Source organism: Pan troglodytes, chromosome 4 (assembly GCF_028858775.2).
Source record: "Pan troglodytes isolate AG18354 chromosome 4, NHGRI_mPanTro3-v2.0_pri, whole genome shotgun sequence".
NCBI classification, from domain to species: Eukaryota; Metazoa; Chordata; class Mammalia; order Primates; family Hominidae; genus Pan; species Pan troglodytes.
The window spans coordinates 53734222-53752063 of NC_072402.2; the positions used below are offsets into that span (position 1 = coordinate 53734222).

At 38.7% G+C, this 17842-nt stretch overlaps 1 protein-coding gene across 7 annotated transcripts in view; it reads left to right on the forward strand.

The window, feature by feature from the left end:
* ERCC8 (ERCC excision repair 8, CSA ubiquitin ligase complex subunit) overlaps positions 1-10427 on the forward strand; it is a 71837-nt gene extending 61410 nt beyond the window's left edge. For all 7 annotated transcript variants that reach the window (XM_003310718.5, XM_063811225.1, XM_054684351.2 and 4 more), the window contains one exon: positions 9576-10427. In XM_003310718.5, coding sequence (XP_003310766.2) covers positions 9576-9644 — 69 coding nt within the window. In that variant the 3' untranslated portion in view covers positions 9645-10427. The remainder of the gene's footprint in view (positions 1-9575) is intronic.
* Positions 10428-17842: the final 7415 nt, after the last annotated feature.

Consider the following 17842-nt stretch of genomic DNA (forward strand, 5'->3'; position numbering starts at 1 on the left):
CCTCGTGATCCACCCGCCTCGGCCTCCCAAAGTGCTGGGATTACAGGCTTGAGCCACCACCCTCAGCCCACACACTTAGTCTTTAGCTTCAGGAAACTGGGTTTGAATCCCAGTTCTGCCATTTATTGTACTTATGATCTGGGACAAGCTTATAATATTTCCAAATATCAGAATTGTCTAATCAAAGTTATTCTTAGGTTTCCTGACAAATGCATTCTTCAGATGAGAGTTACCTCCCCATCAACCAAGATGTAATCCCTTAGGGGTGTTTCTCCTGATATCCAAAGTAGAAGATGAATTTAATTCTATCTAAAGAAAGGAAGAACACTGGATGATAGGGACAGGATTTATGGTCTTTAACTATAAATCCTTTTATTTAGTTGGCAGACTGTTTTATTATATTTTGAGGAATCTGGCTTCCTTTTGACCCTCCTTTCTAAAAGCTGGTCTGGTCAAGACAAGCCTATCTATAACTCCTAATTACTTTTTCCTGCCTGAGATCTATAGGGCAGGTTTATTCCAGTTTAAACCTGACCTCTCACTAAGAATCTTACTTTGTTTTGACATTCACACAATACATAACTGTTTTACATATCACTTGTGTCAATGTATAATCACTTGCTGACAAACAACCTGAGACTTGCCACTAATTACCAGTCAGAAATTTGAAAGTTATCAAGAAATATCCTTGTAGATGTTAAGTTTGGTTCTATTCCTTCTCTAAACTCATAACTAGGTCCCCTCTAAACTCATGCTTCATTATTTCTATAACATTGACACTATCTGTCAGTAGAACTGACAACCTGGTGAGATATAGATGAATATGTTCAAGCACAGACTGCATGTCCACTAGGAGGAGATGTTGTAGAGAAAACTGAAATAATAGTAGTGACACTTGATCAGTGGGTCTCAAATGGTAATGTGTACCACATCCATCTACAACATTTTTACTGCCACTTTATCATACTACCAGTATAATATTTTATTTGTGATTGTTTTGGCAATAAAATGTATTTCTAAAATACTGTAATGCATTCATATATCATTATTTCACTGAAAAGTGAAATAATTTGTATGCAACTGATTATGATTTTCATTTATTTTTGTTTCTTTGCTTACCATACAAAAATAATTTATAATGAAGTATAATTTTGCTTTTCTGTTGAGTTTTCAACTGAAATTAAAATTTTTAATAGGTTACACACTGGGCTTCCATAGTAGGATTAGGAAGCATGGCCCTCGTGTGGCTTATCCACCTTGAGATGTGTGTGTGTGTGTGTGTGTGTGTGTGTGTGTGTGTTTTCCCAGGGCTATTTTTGGTAGTTATCAAAGGCAAGTTAAAGGCTTCTAGAGACAGAGTAGGGAAGAGGAGTCAGCTAACCCCCAATGACAAGATGTCTTTTAATAAACTCTCACTAAATAACCTTATTTAATAGTCAAATTGACAACCCAAAAAGACAGGAAATTCAGTAAACGTTTGGATGAAAGACAAAATGAACAGACTTCAGTATACAACTGTTGCAAATAAGTGTACTGTGGCTAGAAATCAGTGAGTAGTTACCTGAGGTTTAATAATAGTTTCGTGCCCGGGAGTGGTGGCTCATGCCTGTAATCCCAGCACTTTGGGAGGCCAAGGCTGGCAGATCACAAGATCTGGAGTTCAAGACCAGCCTAGCCAATATGGTGAAACCCCATCTCTACTAAAAATACAAAAATTCGCCGGTGGCATGCGCCTGTAGTCACAGCTACTTAGGAAGCTGAGGTAGAAGACTCACTTGAACCTGGGGGGCAGAGGTTGCAGTGAGCCAAGATCATGCCACTGCACTCCAGCCTGGGTGACAGAGCAAGACTCCATCTCAAATAATAATAATAATAGTTTCGTTTCTGGACATTTGGAGTATAGCTGACATTAAATTTAATAATGTAATCTGTTTAACAATAAAGAATGCCTAAATTAATATATTGTTTTCCAACTCTTCTAGCTGATACTTGGGAAATGTACTAGGAACACGTAACTTTTTCTACTGTTTTCATTGATTGAATTCTAAGATTCAAAGTTATCATATTCATCAAAAGGAAAATGAACATTCTCAGACATGCAGCAGGGGTTACCATTAAAAAATGTTTCTAAGCCGGGCGCAGTGGCTCACACCTGTAATCCCAGCACTCTGGGAGGCTGAGGTAGGCAGATCACGAGATCAGGAGATCGAGATCATCCTGGCTAACACGGTGAAACCCTGTCTCTACTAAAAATACAAAAAACTAGGTGGAGCCAAGATGGCCGAATAGGAACAGCTCCAGTCTACAGCTCCCAGCATGAGCGATGCACAAGACAGGTGATTTATGCATTTCCAACTGAGGTACCAGGTTCATCTCACTGGGGAGTGTCGGACAGTGGGTGCAGGACAGTGGGTGCAGCGCACTGAGCATGAGCCAAAGCAGGGTGAGGCATCGCCTCACCTGGGAAGCACAAGGGGTCAGGGAATTCCCTTTCCTAGTCACAGAAAGGGGTGACAGATGGCACCTGGAAAATCGGGTCACTCCCACCCTAATACTGCGCTTTTCCAATGGTCTTAGCAAACAGCACACCAGGAGATTATATCCTGCACCTGGCTCGGAGGGTCTGACGCCCACAGAGCCTCACCCATTGCTAGCACAGCAGTCTGAGATCAAACTGCAAGGCGGCAGCCAGGCTGGGGGAGGGGCGCCAGCCATTGCTGAGGCTTGAGTAGGTAAAGCGGCTGGGAAGATCAAACTGGGTGGAGCCCACCACAGCTCAAGAAGGCCTGCCGGCCTCTGTAGACTTCACCTCTGGGGGCACGGCATAGCCAAACAAAAGGCAGCAGAAACCTCTGCAGACTTAAATGTCCCTGTCTGACAGCTTTGAAGAGAATAGTGGTTCTCCCAGCACGCAGCTGGAGATCTGAGAACAGACAGACTGCCTCCTCAAGTGGGTCCCTGATGCCCGAGTAGCCTAACTGGGAGGCACCCCCAAGTAGGGGCAGACTGACACATCACAGAGCCGGGTACCCCTCTGAGACAAAACTCCCAGAGGAACGATCAGCTAGCAACATTTGCTATTCACCAATATCCGCTGTTCTGCAGCCTCTGAGCTAATAGCCAGGCAGACGGTCTGGAGTGGACCTCCAGCAAACTTCAACAGACCTGCTGCTGAGGGTCCTGACTGTTAGAAGGAAAACTAACAAGCAGAAAGGACATCCACAGCAAAACCCCATCTGTACGTCACCATCATCAAAGACCAAAGGTAGATAAAACCACAAAGATGGGGAAAAAACAGAGCAGAAAAACTGGAAACTCTAAAAGTCAGAGCACCTCTCCTCCTCCAAAGGAATGCAGCTCCTCACCAGCAACAGAACAAACTGGATGGAGAATGACATTGACAAGTTGAGAAAAAAGGGCTTCAGACGATCAAAGTACTCCGGGCTAAAGGAGGAAGTTTGAACCCATGGCAAAGAAGTTAAAAACCTTGAAAAAAAATTAGACAAATGACTAACTAGAATAACCAATGCAGAGAAGTCCTTAAACAACCTGATGGAGCTGAAAACCATGGCACGAGAACTACGTGATGAATGTTCAAGCCTCAGTAGCTGATTTGATTAACTGGAAGAAAGGGTATCAGTGATGGAAGATCAAATGAATGAAATGAAGCGAGAAGAGAAGTTTAGAGAAAAAAGAATAAAAAGAAATGAACAAAGCCTCCAACAAATATGGGACTATGTGAAAAGACCAAATCTACATCTGATTGGTGTACCTGAAAGTGAGGGGGAGAATGGAACCAAGTTGGAAAACACTCTGCAGGATATTATCCAGGAGAACTTCCCCAATCTAGCAAGTCAGGCCAACATTCAAATTCAGGAAATACAGAGAACGCCACAAAGATACTCCTCGAGAAGAGCAACTCCAAGACACATAATTGTCAGATTCACTAAAACTGAAATGAAGGAAAAAATGTTAAGGGCAGCCAGAGAGAAAGGTCGGGTTACCCACAAACGGAACCCCATCAGACTAACAGCAGATCTCTCGGCAGAAACTCTACAAGCCAGAAGAGAGTGGGGGCCAATATTCAACATTCTTAAAGAGAAGAATTTTCAACCCAGAATTTCATATCCAGCCAAACTAAGCTTCGTAAGTGAAGGAGAAATAAAATCCTTCACAGACAAGCAAATGCTGAGAGATTTTGTCACCACCAGGCCTGCCCTAAAAGAGCTCCTGAAGGAAGCACTAAACATGGAAAGGAACAACCGGTACCAGCCACTGCAAAAACATGCCAAATTGTAAAGACCATCGAGGCTAGGAAGAAACTCCATCAACTAACAAGCAAAATAACCCGCTAACGTCATCATGACAGGATCAAATTCACACATAACAATATTAACCTTAAATGTAAATGGGCTAACTGCTCCAATTAAAAGACCCAAACTGGCAAATTGGATAAAGAGTCAAGACCCATCAGTGTGCTGTATTCAGGAAACCCATCTCACGTGGAGAGACACACATAGGCTCAAAATAAAGGGACGGAGGAAGATCTACCAAGCAAATGGAAAACAAAAAAAGGCAGAGGTTGTAATCCTAGTCTCTGATAAAACAGACTTTAAACCAGCAAAGATCAAAAGAGACAAGGCCATTACATAATGGTAAAGGGATCAATTCAACAAGAAGAGCTAACTATCCTAAATATATATGCACCCAATACAGGAGCACCCAGATTCATAAAACAAGTCCTTAGAGACCTAAAAAGAGACTTAGACTCCCACACAATAATAATGGGAGACTTTAACACCCCACTGTCAACATTAGACAGATCAACAAGACAGAAAGTTAACAAGGATATCCAGGAATTGAACTCAGCTCTGCACCAAGCAGACCTAATAGACATCTACAGAACTCTCCACCCCAAATCAACAGAGTATACATTCTTTTCAGCACCACACCACACCTATTCCAAAATTGACCACATAGTTGGAAGTAAAGCTCTCCTCAGCAAATGTAAAAGAACAGAAATTATAGCAAACTGTCTTTCAGACCCCAGTGCAATCAAACTAGAACTCAGGATTAAGAAACTCACTCAAAACCGCTCAACTACATGGAAACTGAACAACCTCCTCCTGAATGACTACTGGGTACATAACGAAATGAAGGCAGAAATAAAGATGTTCTTTGAAACCAATGAGAACAAAGACACAACATACCAGAATCTCTGAGACACATTCAAAGCAGTGTGTAGAGGGCAATTTATAGCACTAAATGCCCACAAGAGAAAGCAAGAAAGCTCTAAAATGGACACCCTAACATCACAATTAAAAGAACTAGAGAAGCAAGAGCAAACACATTCAAAAGCTAGCAGAAGGTAAGAAATAACTAAGGTCAGAGCAGAACTGAAGGAAATAGAGACACAAAAAACCCTTCAAAAAATCAATGAATCCAGGAGCTGGTTTTTTTAAAAGATCAACAAAATTGATAGACCACTAGCAAGAGTAATAAAGAAGAAAAGAGAGCAGAATCAAATAGACACAAAAAAATGATAAAGGGGATATCACCACCAATCCCACAGAAATACAAACTACCATCAGAATACTATAAACACCTCTATGCAAATAAACTAGAAAATCTAGAAGAAATGGATAAACTCCTGGACACATACACCCTCCCAAGACTAAACAAGGAAGAAGTTGAATCTCTGAATAGACCAATAACAGGCTCTGAAATTGAGGCAATCATTAATAGCTTACCAACCAAAAAAAGTCCAGGACCAGATGGATTGACAGCCGAATTCTACCAGAGGTACAAGGAGGAGCTGGTACCATTCCTTCTGAAACTATTCCAATCAATAGAAAAAGAGGGAATCCTCCCTAACTCATTTGATGAGGTCAGCATCATCCTGATACCAAAGCCTGGCAGAGACACAACAAAAAAAGACAATTTTACACCAATATCCCTGATGAACATCAGTGCTAAAATCCTTAATAAAATATTGGCAAACTGAATCCAGCAGCACATCAAAAAGCTTATCCACCATGAACAAGTGGGCTTCATCCCTGGGATGCAAGGCTGGTTCAACATACACAAATCAATAAACATAATCCAGCATATAAACAGAACCAATGACAAAAACCAGATGATTATCTCAATAGATGCAGAAAAGGCCCTTGACAAAATTCATCAACCTTCATGCTAAAAACTCTCAATAAATTAGGTATTGAGGGGACGTATCTCAAAATAATAAGAGCTATCTATGACAAACCCACAGCCAATATCATACTGAATGGGCAAAAACTGGAAGCATTCCCTTTGAAAACTGGCACAAGACAGGGATGCCCTCTCTCACCACTCCTATTCAACATAGTGTTGGAATTTCTGGCCAGGGCAATCAGGCAGGAAAAGGAAATAAAGGGTGTTCAGTTAGGAAAAGAGGAAGTCAAATTGTCCCTGTTTGCAGATGACATGACTATATATCTAGAAAACCCCATCGTCTCAGCCCAAAATCTCCTTAAGCTGATAAGCAACTTCAGCAAAGTCTCAGGATACAAAATCAATGTGCAAAAATCACAAGCATTCTTATACACCAATAACAGACAAACAGCCAAATCACGAGTGAACTTCCATTCACAATTGCTTCAAAGAGAATAAAATATCTAGGAATCCAACTTACAAGGGATGTGAAGGACCTCTTCAAGGAGAACTACAAACCACTGCTCAAGGAAATAAAAGAGGATACAAACAAATGGAAGAACATTCCATGCTCATGGGTAGGAAGAATCAATATTGTGAAAATGGCCATGCTGCCCAAGGTAATTTATAGATTCAATGCCATCCCCATCAAGCTACCAATGACTTTCTCCACAGAATTGGAAAAAACTAAAGTTCATGTGGAACCAAAAAAGAGCCCGCATTGCCAAGTCAATCCTAAGCCAAAAGAACAAACCTGAAGGCATCACACTACCTGACTACAAGGCTACAGTAACCAAAACAGCATGGTACTGATACCAAAACAGAGATATAGACCAATGGAACAGAGCAGAGCCCTCAGAAGTAATGCTGCATATCTACAACCATCTGATCTTTGACAAACCTGACAAAAACAAGAAATGGGGAAAGGATTCCCTATTTAATAAATGGTGCTGGGAAAACTGGCTAGCCATATGTAGAAAGCTGAAACTGGATCCCTTCCTTACACCTTATAGAAAAATTAATTCAAGATGGATTAAAGACTTAAATGTTAGACCTAAAACCATAAAAACCCCAGAAGAAAACCTAGGCAATACCATTCAGGACATAGGCATGGGCAAGGACTTCATGTCTAAAACACCAAAAGCAATGGGAACAAAAGCCAAAATTGACAAATGGGATCTAATTAAACTAAAGAGCTTCTGCACAGCAAAAGAAACTACCATCAAAGTGAACAGGCAACCTACAGAATGGGAGAAAATTTTTGCAATCTACTCATCTGACAAAGGGCTAATATCCAGAACCTACAATGGACTCAAACAAATTTACAAGAAAAAAACAACCCCATCAAAAAGTAGACGAAGGATATGAACAGACACTTCTCAAAAGAAGACATTTATGCAGCCAAAAGACACATGAAAAAATGCTCATCATCACTGGTCATCAGAGAAATGCAAATCAAAACCACAATGAGAGTCCATCTCACACCAGTTAGAATGGTGATCATTAAAAAGTCAGGGAACAACAGGTGCTGGAGAGGATGTGGAGAAATAGGAACAGTTTTACACTGTTGGTGGGACTGTCAACTAGTTCAACCATTGTGGAAGTCAGTGTGGTGATTCCCCAGGGATCTAAAACTAGAAATACCATTTGACCCACCCATTCCATTACTGGGTATATACCCAAAGGATTATAAAACATGCTGCTATAAAGACACATGCACATGTATGTTTATTGTGGCACTATTCACAACAGCAAAGACTTGGAACCAACCCACATGTCCATCAGTGATAGACTGGATTAAGAAAATGTGGCATATATATACCATGGAATACTATGCAGCCATAAAAAATGATGAGTTCATGTCCTTTGTAGGGACATGGATGAAGCTGGAAACCATCATTCTTAACAAACTATTGCAAGGACAAAAACCCAAACACCGCCAAGTTCTCACTCATAGGTGGGAATTGAACAATGAGAACACATGGACACAGGAAGGGGAACATCACACACCGGGACCTGTTGTGGAGTGGGGGTAGGGGGGAGGGATAGCATTAGGAGATATACCTAATGTTAAATGACGAGTTAATGGGTGCAGCACACCAGCATGGCACATGTATACATATGTGACAAACCTGCACGTTGTGCACATGTACCCTAAAACTTACAGTATAATAAAAAAAAAGAAAAATAAATAAAAATACAAAAAATTATCCTGGCGTGGCGGCAGGCGTCTGTAGTCCCAGCTTCTTGGGAGGCTGAGGCAGGACAATGGCGTGAACCCGGGAGGCGGAGCTTGCAGTGAGCGGAGATCGCGCCACTGCACTCCAGCCTGGGCGACAGTGTGAGATTCTGTTTCAAAAGGAAAAAAAAAATTTCTCTAAGTTATAAAAGGCAATAAATCTAAAATAATTTAAGAGTAGTCTTGATGCTAATACAGCATTGGAATTGGAATCTGAATAAAATTGTAGTAGTTGTAAAAGTTGCACAAAAAGAAGCAAACCTGGCTCATAATACCCAGTTACTTTAACAATGAGACCATCTTAAAGCCCTTTTAGTTATTTGCGTGAGTATCAGAAGTAGCTATTCAGAAGTTTTCCCCAAAATGAACTGATTTGAAATACCACAGATGATTAAAATTTCTGTAGTTGCTAATCACCTTGTTGTTTTAAATAAACATCATCTAGATGCATGTTATCCTTCAGACAAATCCCTGAGGGAAACCTATGTGCTGACTATAAACGTGTTACCATTTCTGACGTATTTTGCATGTTTTACTGAACTGCCCTACCAACCTATAAAAATTAGTAATTAATATCACTGCTTACAAATAAGTATATAAATATCACTACTTAATAACCCACATTATTTTTGGACTAAAAATGGTATTATTCAGCTTGAATACCTTATTCTCCATATTTGGTATTTGTTTATTTATAAAAGTTATTTTCATCCAAACAATAAAGAGTTGCCACCATTGATATTTTGGGCTGTCAGGTCAGACTGTACACCTGGAGTCCAGTCTTAGCCTATGGATATCAGAGTGCCACTTTCTCCAGGTAATTCCAAAGAGTTGTTGAGAAATACCTTGAGCAATGGCAACATCATAGTATATGTATGTATGTGTGTATGTATGTATTTGTGAAGTGATTAAAGGAAACAGGGTGTTTGGATAAAGTCTGGTGTTGTCTGTTTCAAATGAAGTTACATTATCTTATATTGTATATGGGTTGTTTCTTATTTTTGTTCTGAAATTAACAGTTATACATTTTCTTCCAAAATAATGTAATTGCTACTTATCTGATATATTTCATAACTTTATTGTGAGCCTAAAATTATGAAGTAGAAAAAACAGAATCCTCCTTTTTCTTTATCTTTTTTTTTTTTAGACTACAACAAAATCACAATTAAATCCGGCCTTTGAAGATGCCTGGAGCAGCAGTGATGAAGAAGGATGAATATCACCTTTAGTACCTTTGTGTCTCTGCTGAAACTTTTTAAATGAGACTGTGTTTTTTTCAACTGTACGGTCTATTCCTGACAGCTAAATTAGCCCTAAATGTGGGTAATATTTTTCCTCATGTTTTAAAATGAGGTTAATATTTGCATAAAATCCTAAAACAGACTTCTGTATAGTTTATTTAGTCAAAATGTGTTCCTTGATCCCAGATGTTGTGGCCTGGGAAAGCCCTCATTGCTACAGTACAAGTAACACAAGTCGTTGTACCTCAATTGTGACCTTCAGCAGATTTTATGAACTATAAGATGCAGTCTCAGAGGATCAGCAAGTGGAGGCCATCAGTATTGACTTTCTCTTACTTGCTGTACTATCAGCCTGCTCGTTTCCACCTTCAAGAATGATTTTGCCAAGAATGATTATATCAAAAATAGTAGTTGCAATGGTAACATCAAAATTATTTTATTCTTTCTTCTTCATGTATTCACATTTTTCAATGGTTTCATTTAATTAACCATGCTTTATGTTAAACATTTTGGGGCTCAATGTCTCCTACTATCCAAAATGTGCATCACAGGAGGCTTTTAACTTTGTGAAAATCCCATGTTTGCTTTATTTTATTTTAATGTCAGAAGGCGGTTTGCACTAATGCTTGAACTCTTTTTCTATGAAACTCATTAAGGTATGACCAAATCCTGCCTCATTAATTCAAGCAGAAAATATCCTGGCAGGGAATCTGGCTTAAACATGAAATGCTGTAATAAAATTTCTATGTTATTGTCTCCTTCTGTGTCAACCCACACGTGATTATCATGAAGGTAATCTTAATTTTTCCCTTCCTGATCCTTACCAGCAGTAGACTAGTAAATGAGGCTTTTATGAGCTTGAATACCAAAAGTATACAGTTGTTGAGGGTTTTTTGTTTTTTTGTTTTTTTCCTGAGATGGAGTTTCACTCTGTCGCTCAGGCCGGAGTGCAGTGTTTTGATCTCAGCTCACTGCAACCTTCACCTCCCAGGTTCAAGCAATTCTCCTGCCTCAGCCTCCTGAGTAGCTGGGATTACAGGCTCCCGCCACTGCGCCTGGTTAATTTTTTTGTATTTTTAGTAGAGATGGGGTTTCACCATGTTGGCCAGGCTGGTCGCGAACTACTGACCTCAAATGATCCACCCGCCTCGGCCTCTCAAAGTGCTGGAATTATAAGCTTGAGCCACTGCACCCAGCCAGTTGTTGAGTTTTTAAGTGTATAAGGGTTAGACCTCCTATCAGACCTTTCCAGCTAAATGTTTTCCAAACACTTGCTTTTACAATTGATTTTTTTTCCAATTGACAGATAAAATTGTATGTATTTACCATGTACAACATACTGTTTTGAAGCATATATACATTATAGTATGACTAAATCTAGCTAACTGACATATGCCTCACATGGTTACCATTTTGTGGTAAGAACACTTTACATCCATTCTCTTATTTTTCAAAATTAATAGTAATCTTGTAATTGTAACTATAGTTACTATGTTGTGCAATAGGTCTCTTGCACTAATTCCCCCTTTTTAACTGAAATTTTGTATCCTTTGACCAATGTCTCTCCAACAACCCTAGCTCCTGGTAACCACCATTCTACTCTCTACTTCTATGAGATCAGCTGTTTGTGTATATGTACTACATTTTCTTTATCCGTTCAACCATTGACAGATGCTTAGGTTGATACCATATCCTGGCTATTGTGAATAATGCTGCAGTGAACCTAGTAGTGCAGATATCTCTTTGACATACTGATTTCATATCCTTTGGATATAAGCCCAGTAGTAGGATTGCTGGATCATATGTAGTTCTATTTTTAACTTTTTGCAGAAACTCCATACTGTCTTCCATAATGGCTGTACTAATTTACATTCCTACCAAGAATATGCAAGAATTCCTTTTTCTTCACAATAATGCAAGAAATCCTTTTTCTTCACATCCTTGCCAACACTTGTTATCTTTTGTGTTATTGATAGTAGCCATTCTAACAGGTGTTAGGTGGTATCTCGTTGTTTTAATTTGCATTTCCCTGGTGACTGCTGATGTTGATAATTTTTTCATATATCTGCTGGCCATTTGCATGTCTTCTTTTGAGAACTGTCTTTTCAGGTTCTTTGCCCATTTTTAAATGGGTTGTTTTCCTGCTACTGAGTTCCTTATGTATTTTGGATATTAACCCCCTATCAGATCTATAGTTAATATTTTTTCTCCATTCTGTAGGTTGTCTCTTCACCCTGTTAATTGTTTCCTTTGCTGTGCAGAAGCTTTTTAGTTTCATGTAATTTCATTTCTGTACTTGTGCTTTTGTTACTGTGCTTTTGAGATCGTATCCAAAAAAATCATTGCCCAGACCAATGTCATGGAGCATTTTCTCCATGTTTTCTTCTGATAGTTTCAAATCATTGATTTATTAAGCCCAGGCCATTCTACTTTCAATCTTGTCCCCTTCGTGAGGATGCATTTGACCTTTGAAAAAAGCTAGTTTGAAAAAGCTATTGGCCGGGCACGGTGGTTGTAATCCTAACACTTTGTGAGCTGAGACAGGCAGATCACTTGAGCTCAGGAGTTCAAGCCAAGCCTGGGCAACATGGCAAAACCTCGTCTCTAAATAAAAAATACAAAAATTAACCAAGTGTGTTGTGCACACCTGTAGTCCCAGCTACTTGGGAGACTCAGGCTGGAGAATCACTTGAACCTGTAAAGTCAGGGCTGCATTGAGCCAAGATCGTGTCACTACACTCCAGCATGGGTGACACGACGAGACCTTGTGTCTCCCAAAAGAAAAAGAAAAGAAAAGCTATTAAAATTGGAAATTTATTTTTAAGAAAAAGGAAGTCTGCTTCCAAACTGCAAGTAACTGTTTTACTTACTTCTAGTTATATAGATATATAGGCTCACTGTAAATAATTCAAACAACATAAAAATCTAAAAAGGAAGGTAGTGGTCACCTGGAATTATAATACCATAAGGTAACCACCACTAACATTTTCATGGTCATTCTTCATGAATCTCTTATGATACATATAATTTTACATAATGGGATGTTCAACATGCTGTTGTTATAAACACCCCTCTCTTTCCACATTAGTACCACATTCCCCAGTCCTTACCCCTGCTGCCACAAACCAAGTTATTAACCTAGACTGTGTTCTTTCATATTGCAATCCTATATATATCTATGCAGACATATAGGGATGTATTTTTATTTTGCAGAACTGGGATATACACAGTTTTTTAATTATATTTTGCAGTTACAGCTTATATAAATCCCTCTCTGTCATTTGTTATAACAAAGTTATTCTTTTTGTTAACTGCATCATACTGCATTTTGTGAATGTCCCCCAGTTGTTTTCAGCTGGTCCCCTGTTCAAGGCTACATGTTTATTAGTGAAGACTGGGAACTGTACTATATTTTTCTTAGTTGGTATATTTTGGTGTACAATTTGTACAATTTAGTTGTTGAATATCATCTTTTTTTTTCCCTCTGAAATGATAGTTTAGCTGGGTATACGATTTTTGGGTTGTAGTCCTTTTGTTTTATTGGTCTATAGATATTGTGCCCACTTTTTTCTAGCTTCCGGTATTGCAGTTGAGAATTCCAAAGCCACTTTGGTTTTTTTTCCCTTTGCAGGGAATTCATTCGTTACAGCTGGAAGCTTGTAAACTGAGGTTTAAAAGAAAAAAGTAAAAACTTACAGTTTCTTAATCTCGTCAAGAAATCTGATGTCTTTTTTTGTTCTCTTCCGTCACTTCTTAGACTTCTTGGGAGCTCTTTCAATGAAGGTCCAAACCTTTTCTCAGTTCAGGTATATTTTCTTCTAATATTTGTCTAATTGTTGCTTCTTCTCCTTTTTCCTTCTTCTTTTTTGGATTATCTAAAAATTGCATGTAACTGACCTCTCTCTGTTTCTTCCTTTCTTCCCTTTTTTTTTTTTTTTTTGAGACAAAATCTCATTCTGTCACCCAGACTGGAGGGCAGTGGCGCAATCTCAGCTCACTGCAACCTCCACTTCCCAGGTTCAAGCAATTTTCCTGCCTCAGCCTCCCAAGCAGCTGGGATTACAGGTGCCCACCACCACGCCTGGCTAATTTTTTTTTTTTTTTTTTTTTTTTTTTTTTAGCAGAGGTGGGGTTTCACCATGTTGGCCAGGCTGGTCTTGAACTCCTGGGCTCCAGTGATCCACCAGCCTCGGCCTCCCAAAGTGCTGGGATTACAGGCGTGAGCCACCGTGCCGGGCCTGACTTCGACTTCTCTTTCATTGTCTTATCTTTTCATTTCTCATTGCCCTTTTTGTTTTGTTTTGTTTCAATTCTTAGAACTGTAGTTGGCATGTAGTAGGTGCTTAATAAGTACTTGTTTTGTTGTTTCTGTCCTATACTTTGAGAGTTTGTGTTTGATATTCAAGGTTACTAATTCAGGCCTGACTGTGATAATTAGGGGAGACTTTTGATTATTGTTTTATTCCCCTCCCCACCCTAAAACCTTGTTTTGTTTTGTTTTTTTTGTTAAGCACTTGCAGAAATATAGCGGAGAAATATGGGAGGCTTCCACTTGAAACTTTTTAATAATTGTTTATTCAACTGGTATTTGTCAACCCTTATTCACATCGTATATCAATGAATCTATTATGAAGGCAGCGATCATGTGTAACTTCTCTCCAGTGCCTTGTACATTTTATATGTTTTCCTTTCATGCTCTCTTGGCTGTCCTTTCGTCACCTAAGGTACTTATATTCTGCCATATTTCAAAGAATACTTAGGCCATTTGTTCACTTCAGTTTGATTCCATTTTTAACTAGTCATTATGGTACACCTATGAAATGCCTAGTTTTAAAAAATATATAGAAATAATAAATGCACATTTTATTAACATAGCCATAAATCTATTTTTAACCAGAAGCCTAAAAAATCACATCATAGATCAGCTTGACCTCTCTTTTAAACTTGCTACCAAGCCTTTACTTTAGAATTAAGGGAACACCTTAATAGAGAAAAAAAGTTATCCCATGAAGTGAAGTGTTCCTTGTGTCCAGTTTATACTAAAAAAGCCCCATTTAAAATAGATTTTAAAACCTTTAAAAAATTCTCTAAAGACAAAACCTTACACTGTACCAATTATAATAATAGATAAAGTAATTTCAAAACGAAGCTCTTCAGTAAGAGACACATAGGTTTGTAGAGCTCAGTATTGGTGAGAGACACACCATTAGCTTTACTATTTAAAATCGAAATGAGACAGTGGTAGAAAAATATTGCATCAGCAAGCTAATCTCAATTATTTTTCAAAGCAAAATCACTATTTCACAATGGAAAGGAAAACCTCAAATTAGATACTTAAATAAGGGCTACACAGTTTTCATTCAGAAATATTACTGTTGAGTAATATACTAATACTTTGTTATTTCTATAAAAATGATATAACTACTGAAGACTAGAGAAGCTAAAGACGTTTCTGTGAATTCTATAATTTTTATAAACAAATACTTTGGTAAATTTCCATTTTTTAAATTTAATGTTTTCCATGTTCAGGTGCTAATTATTGAGCCCGAACTAAAAAACTTATCACTAAAGCAGTAAACTTAAAATCACTCTAACTATGCCAGAAATGGAATGACAAGCCTAGCACAATTAGAATATTGCCTGTCGAAAAATATAGCAGGGAAAGCTAATTACAGAAAGGAAAACAATCACTTTGCTTTCTATTGTAATGAATTTCTGGACATCGGAAGGTTAAATCTAGGGCTCAGGATAGTGCTAGTTCTTCTGTTTTAATTCTGGAAAAGTATTAAATTCAGGGAAGAAAACTAACGAAGTTTAATCATAAACATTTTTTTTCTTTGCAAAGAATATGTGTGTAGTTCTTAATGTGCTACCTAGAATCACTGTTGTAAACCTCCTGGGTGCTTAGAATTATTACAAATCATTTATTATAATACAATTTTTTCTATCTTGCTAGCTCTATCAGCAACATCCTCAGATACAGAAGGCATACTTCTTTTGCTGCCATGTGGCTTCTTGTTTTTTGTTTTTATTAAAGTAATCACAAAAACTGCAATTACTTTTGCACCAACCTAATAATTAGACAATTAAAATTTCAAAGGAAGGGGGGAAAATTAAAGAACTATGTTGCGACCTCTCTTAGTTCTCTGTGTGTAGGACTTTTCAGGTGCCCAATGTCCTCTTGACTGACCACTCCTCATGAAGATACTGGTAAACTTTGTGCTAGTGGATTGATAACTGCTCTCCGAGTTCATGCTCTTCTGAGGTCTAGAAAGAAATGGGTGTCTCTGTCCCAACCTGGTTAGTTATTCTGTCTCTAAAAACACAATTAAGTCAATGTTAAGACTAAGTTCATTAAGCTGCTCGTGTTTTTATGCCTTGACAGTTTGTTAATGGTGGTTGCATAAGTTTTACAGAACTAGTTTCGTCTTGTTGCCCAGGCTGGAGGGCAATAGTGTGACCTCAGCTCACCGCAACCTCCGCCTCCTGGGTTCAAGCAATTCTCCTGCCTCAGCCTCCCAAGTAGCTGGGATTACAGGCATGCGCCACCATGCCTGGCTTATTTTGTATTTTTAGTAGAGACAGGGTTTCTCCATGTTGGTCTGGCTGGTCTCGAACTCCTGACCTCAGGTGATCTGCCCGCCTTGACCTCCCAAAGTGCAGGGATTACAGGCATGAGCTACCGCAGCCAGCCTGTAGTCAGTTCTTTAAGGCAACAATTTATTGGCTCAGGTGACTGGCACAAGCCACTTTTCTTTTGTTCATTTCATCCATTGTGGCAAAGATTAGCAACAGTACTAAATGAGAGCTTGTCAACACCTTCTGTAAAAACACCACCAGGAGCAGGAAAGCTGCTTCTCCCATGTGGCTCAAACACTTAATTCCAGCTTCTCTACACCCTGCATGATGGTATCATCCACTATTGTGTAAATCTGTATATTTTCTAAATAAATATACTGTTCAAACTTATGCTAAAACAAAGAACATTCCTAATAAGTCTTTGAGAACTGAGTTATTAACTTTTACTGTACTATTCTAATGGTTTCTTACATATATATGCAAAATTCAGAGTACTACGGAAAAAGTTATTAGAATAACTCAGTGATGATCACTATGGACATTAAAGAATGGTAAGATTATTTTTTTAATTATAATGGTTTTATAAAGAAATAAGGCCAGGCGCAGTGGCTCACACCTGTAAACCCAGCACTTTGGGCATCAGAGGCAGGAGAATGGCCTGAACCCTGAAGGCGGAGGTTGCAGTGAGCCGAGATCGCCCCACTGCACTCCACCCTGAGTGACAGAGCAAGACTCTGTCTCAAAAAAATGAAAAGAAAAAGAAATAACAGTGGACTGGAAATCAAAAGTCCTGAGTCTGTCTTAGGTCACTACCAAGGAAACATATACATTTGGATATTTTTTTCCCTTCTTTTTTCATTGGTTAAAAATGAAGGAAGGGCTGGGCATGGTGGCTCACGCCTATAATTCCAGCACTTTGGGAGGCCGAGGTGGGTGGATCACGAGGTCAGGAGATGGAGACCATCCTGGCTAACACGGTGAAACCCCGTCTTTACTAAAAATACAAAAAAAAATTAGGCGGGCACTTGTAGTCCCAGCTATTTGGGAGGCTGAGGCAGGAGAATGGCGTGAACCCCGGAGGCAGCGCTTGCAGTAAGCCGAGATTGCACCACTGCACTCCAGCCTGGGCAACAGAGCGAGACTCCATCTCAAAAAAAAAAGGAAGGGGACAGAAAACTGGAATAGAAAATTATTAAGGTTCATTCCTGCTCTAAAATCACAAATCATCATATTTTCTAAAGCATTTAAAAATGGTATGCATAAATAATTAGAGGCTTAGGTTCTAAACTAATTAAAGTTCATTGAAGGCAGAGGTAGAGTGTCATTATAAGTTTCATGAATTGTCTTAATACTGATTGAACACTCAAATTCTAATGGAATGAATTTTGCCTCAATTACACTTTTAAAGCAAAGTTTCCATGTGAATTATTATGGAGCCATCATTGATTACCTATTTGATTTTGCAAGTTTCTTCATTTGTAGAAAGGGAATAAAATACACCTTACAAAGTTGTAAGAATAAATGAAATAAAGTTCTGAAATATAAGAATCACTCAGCCAATAGAACTTTTTTTTTTAATACTTTAAGTTTCAGG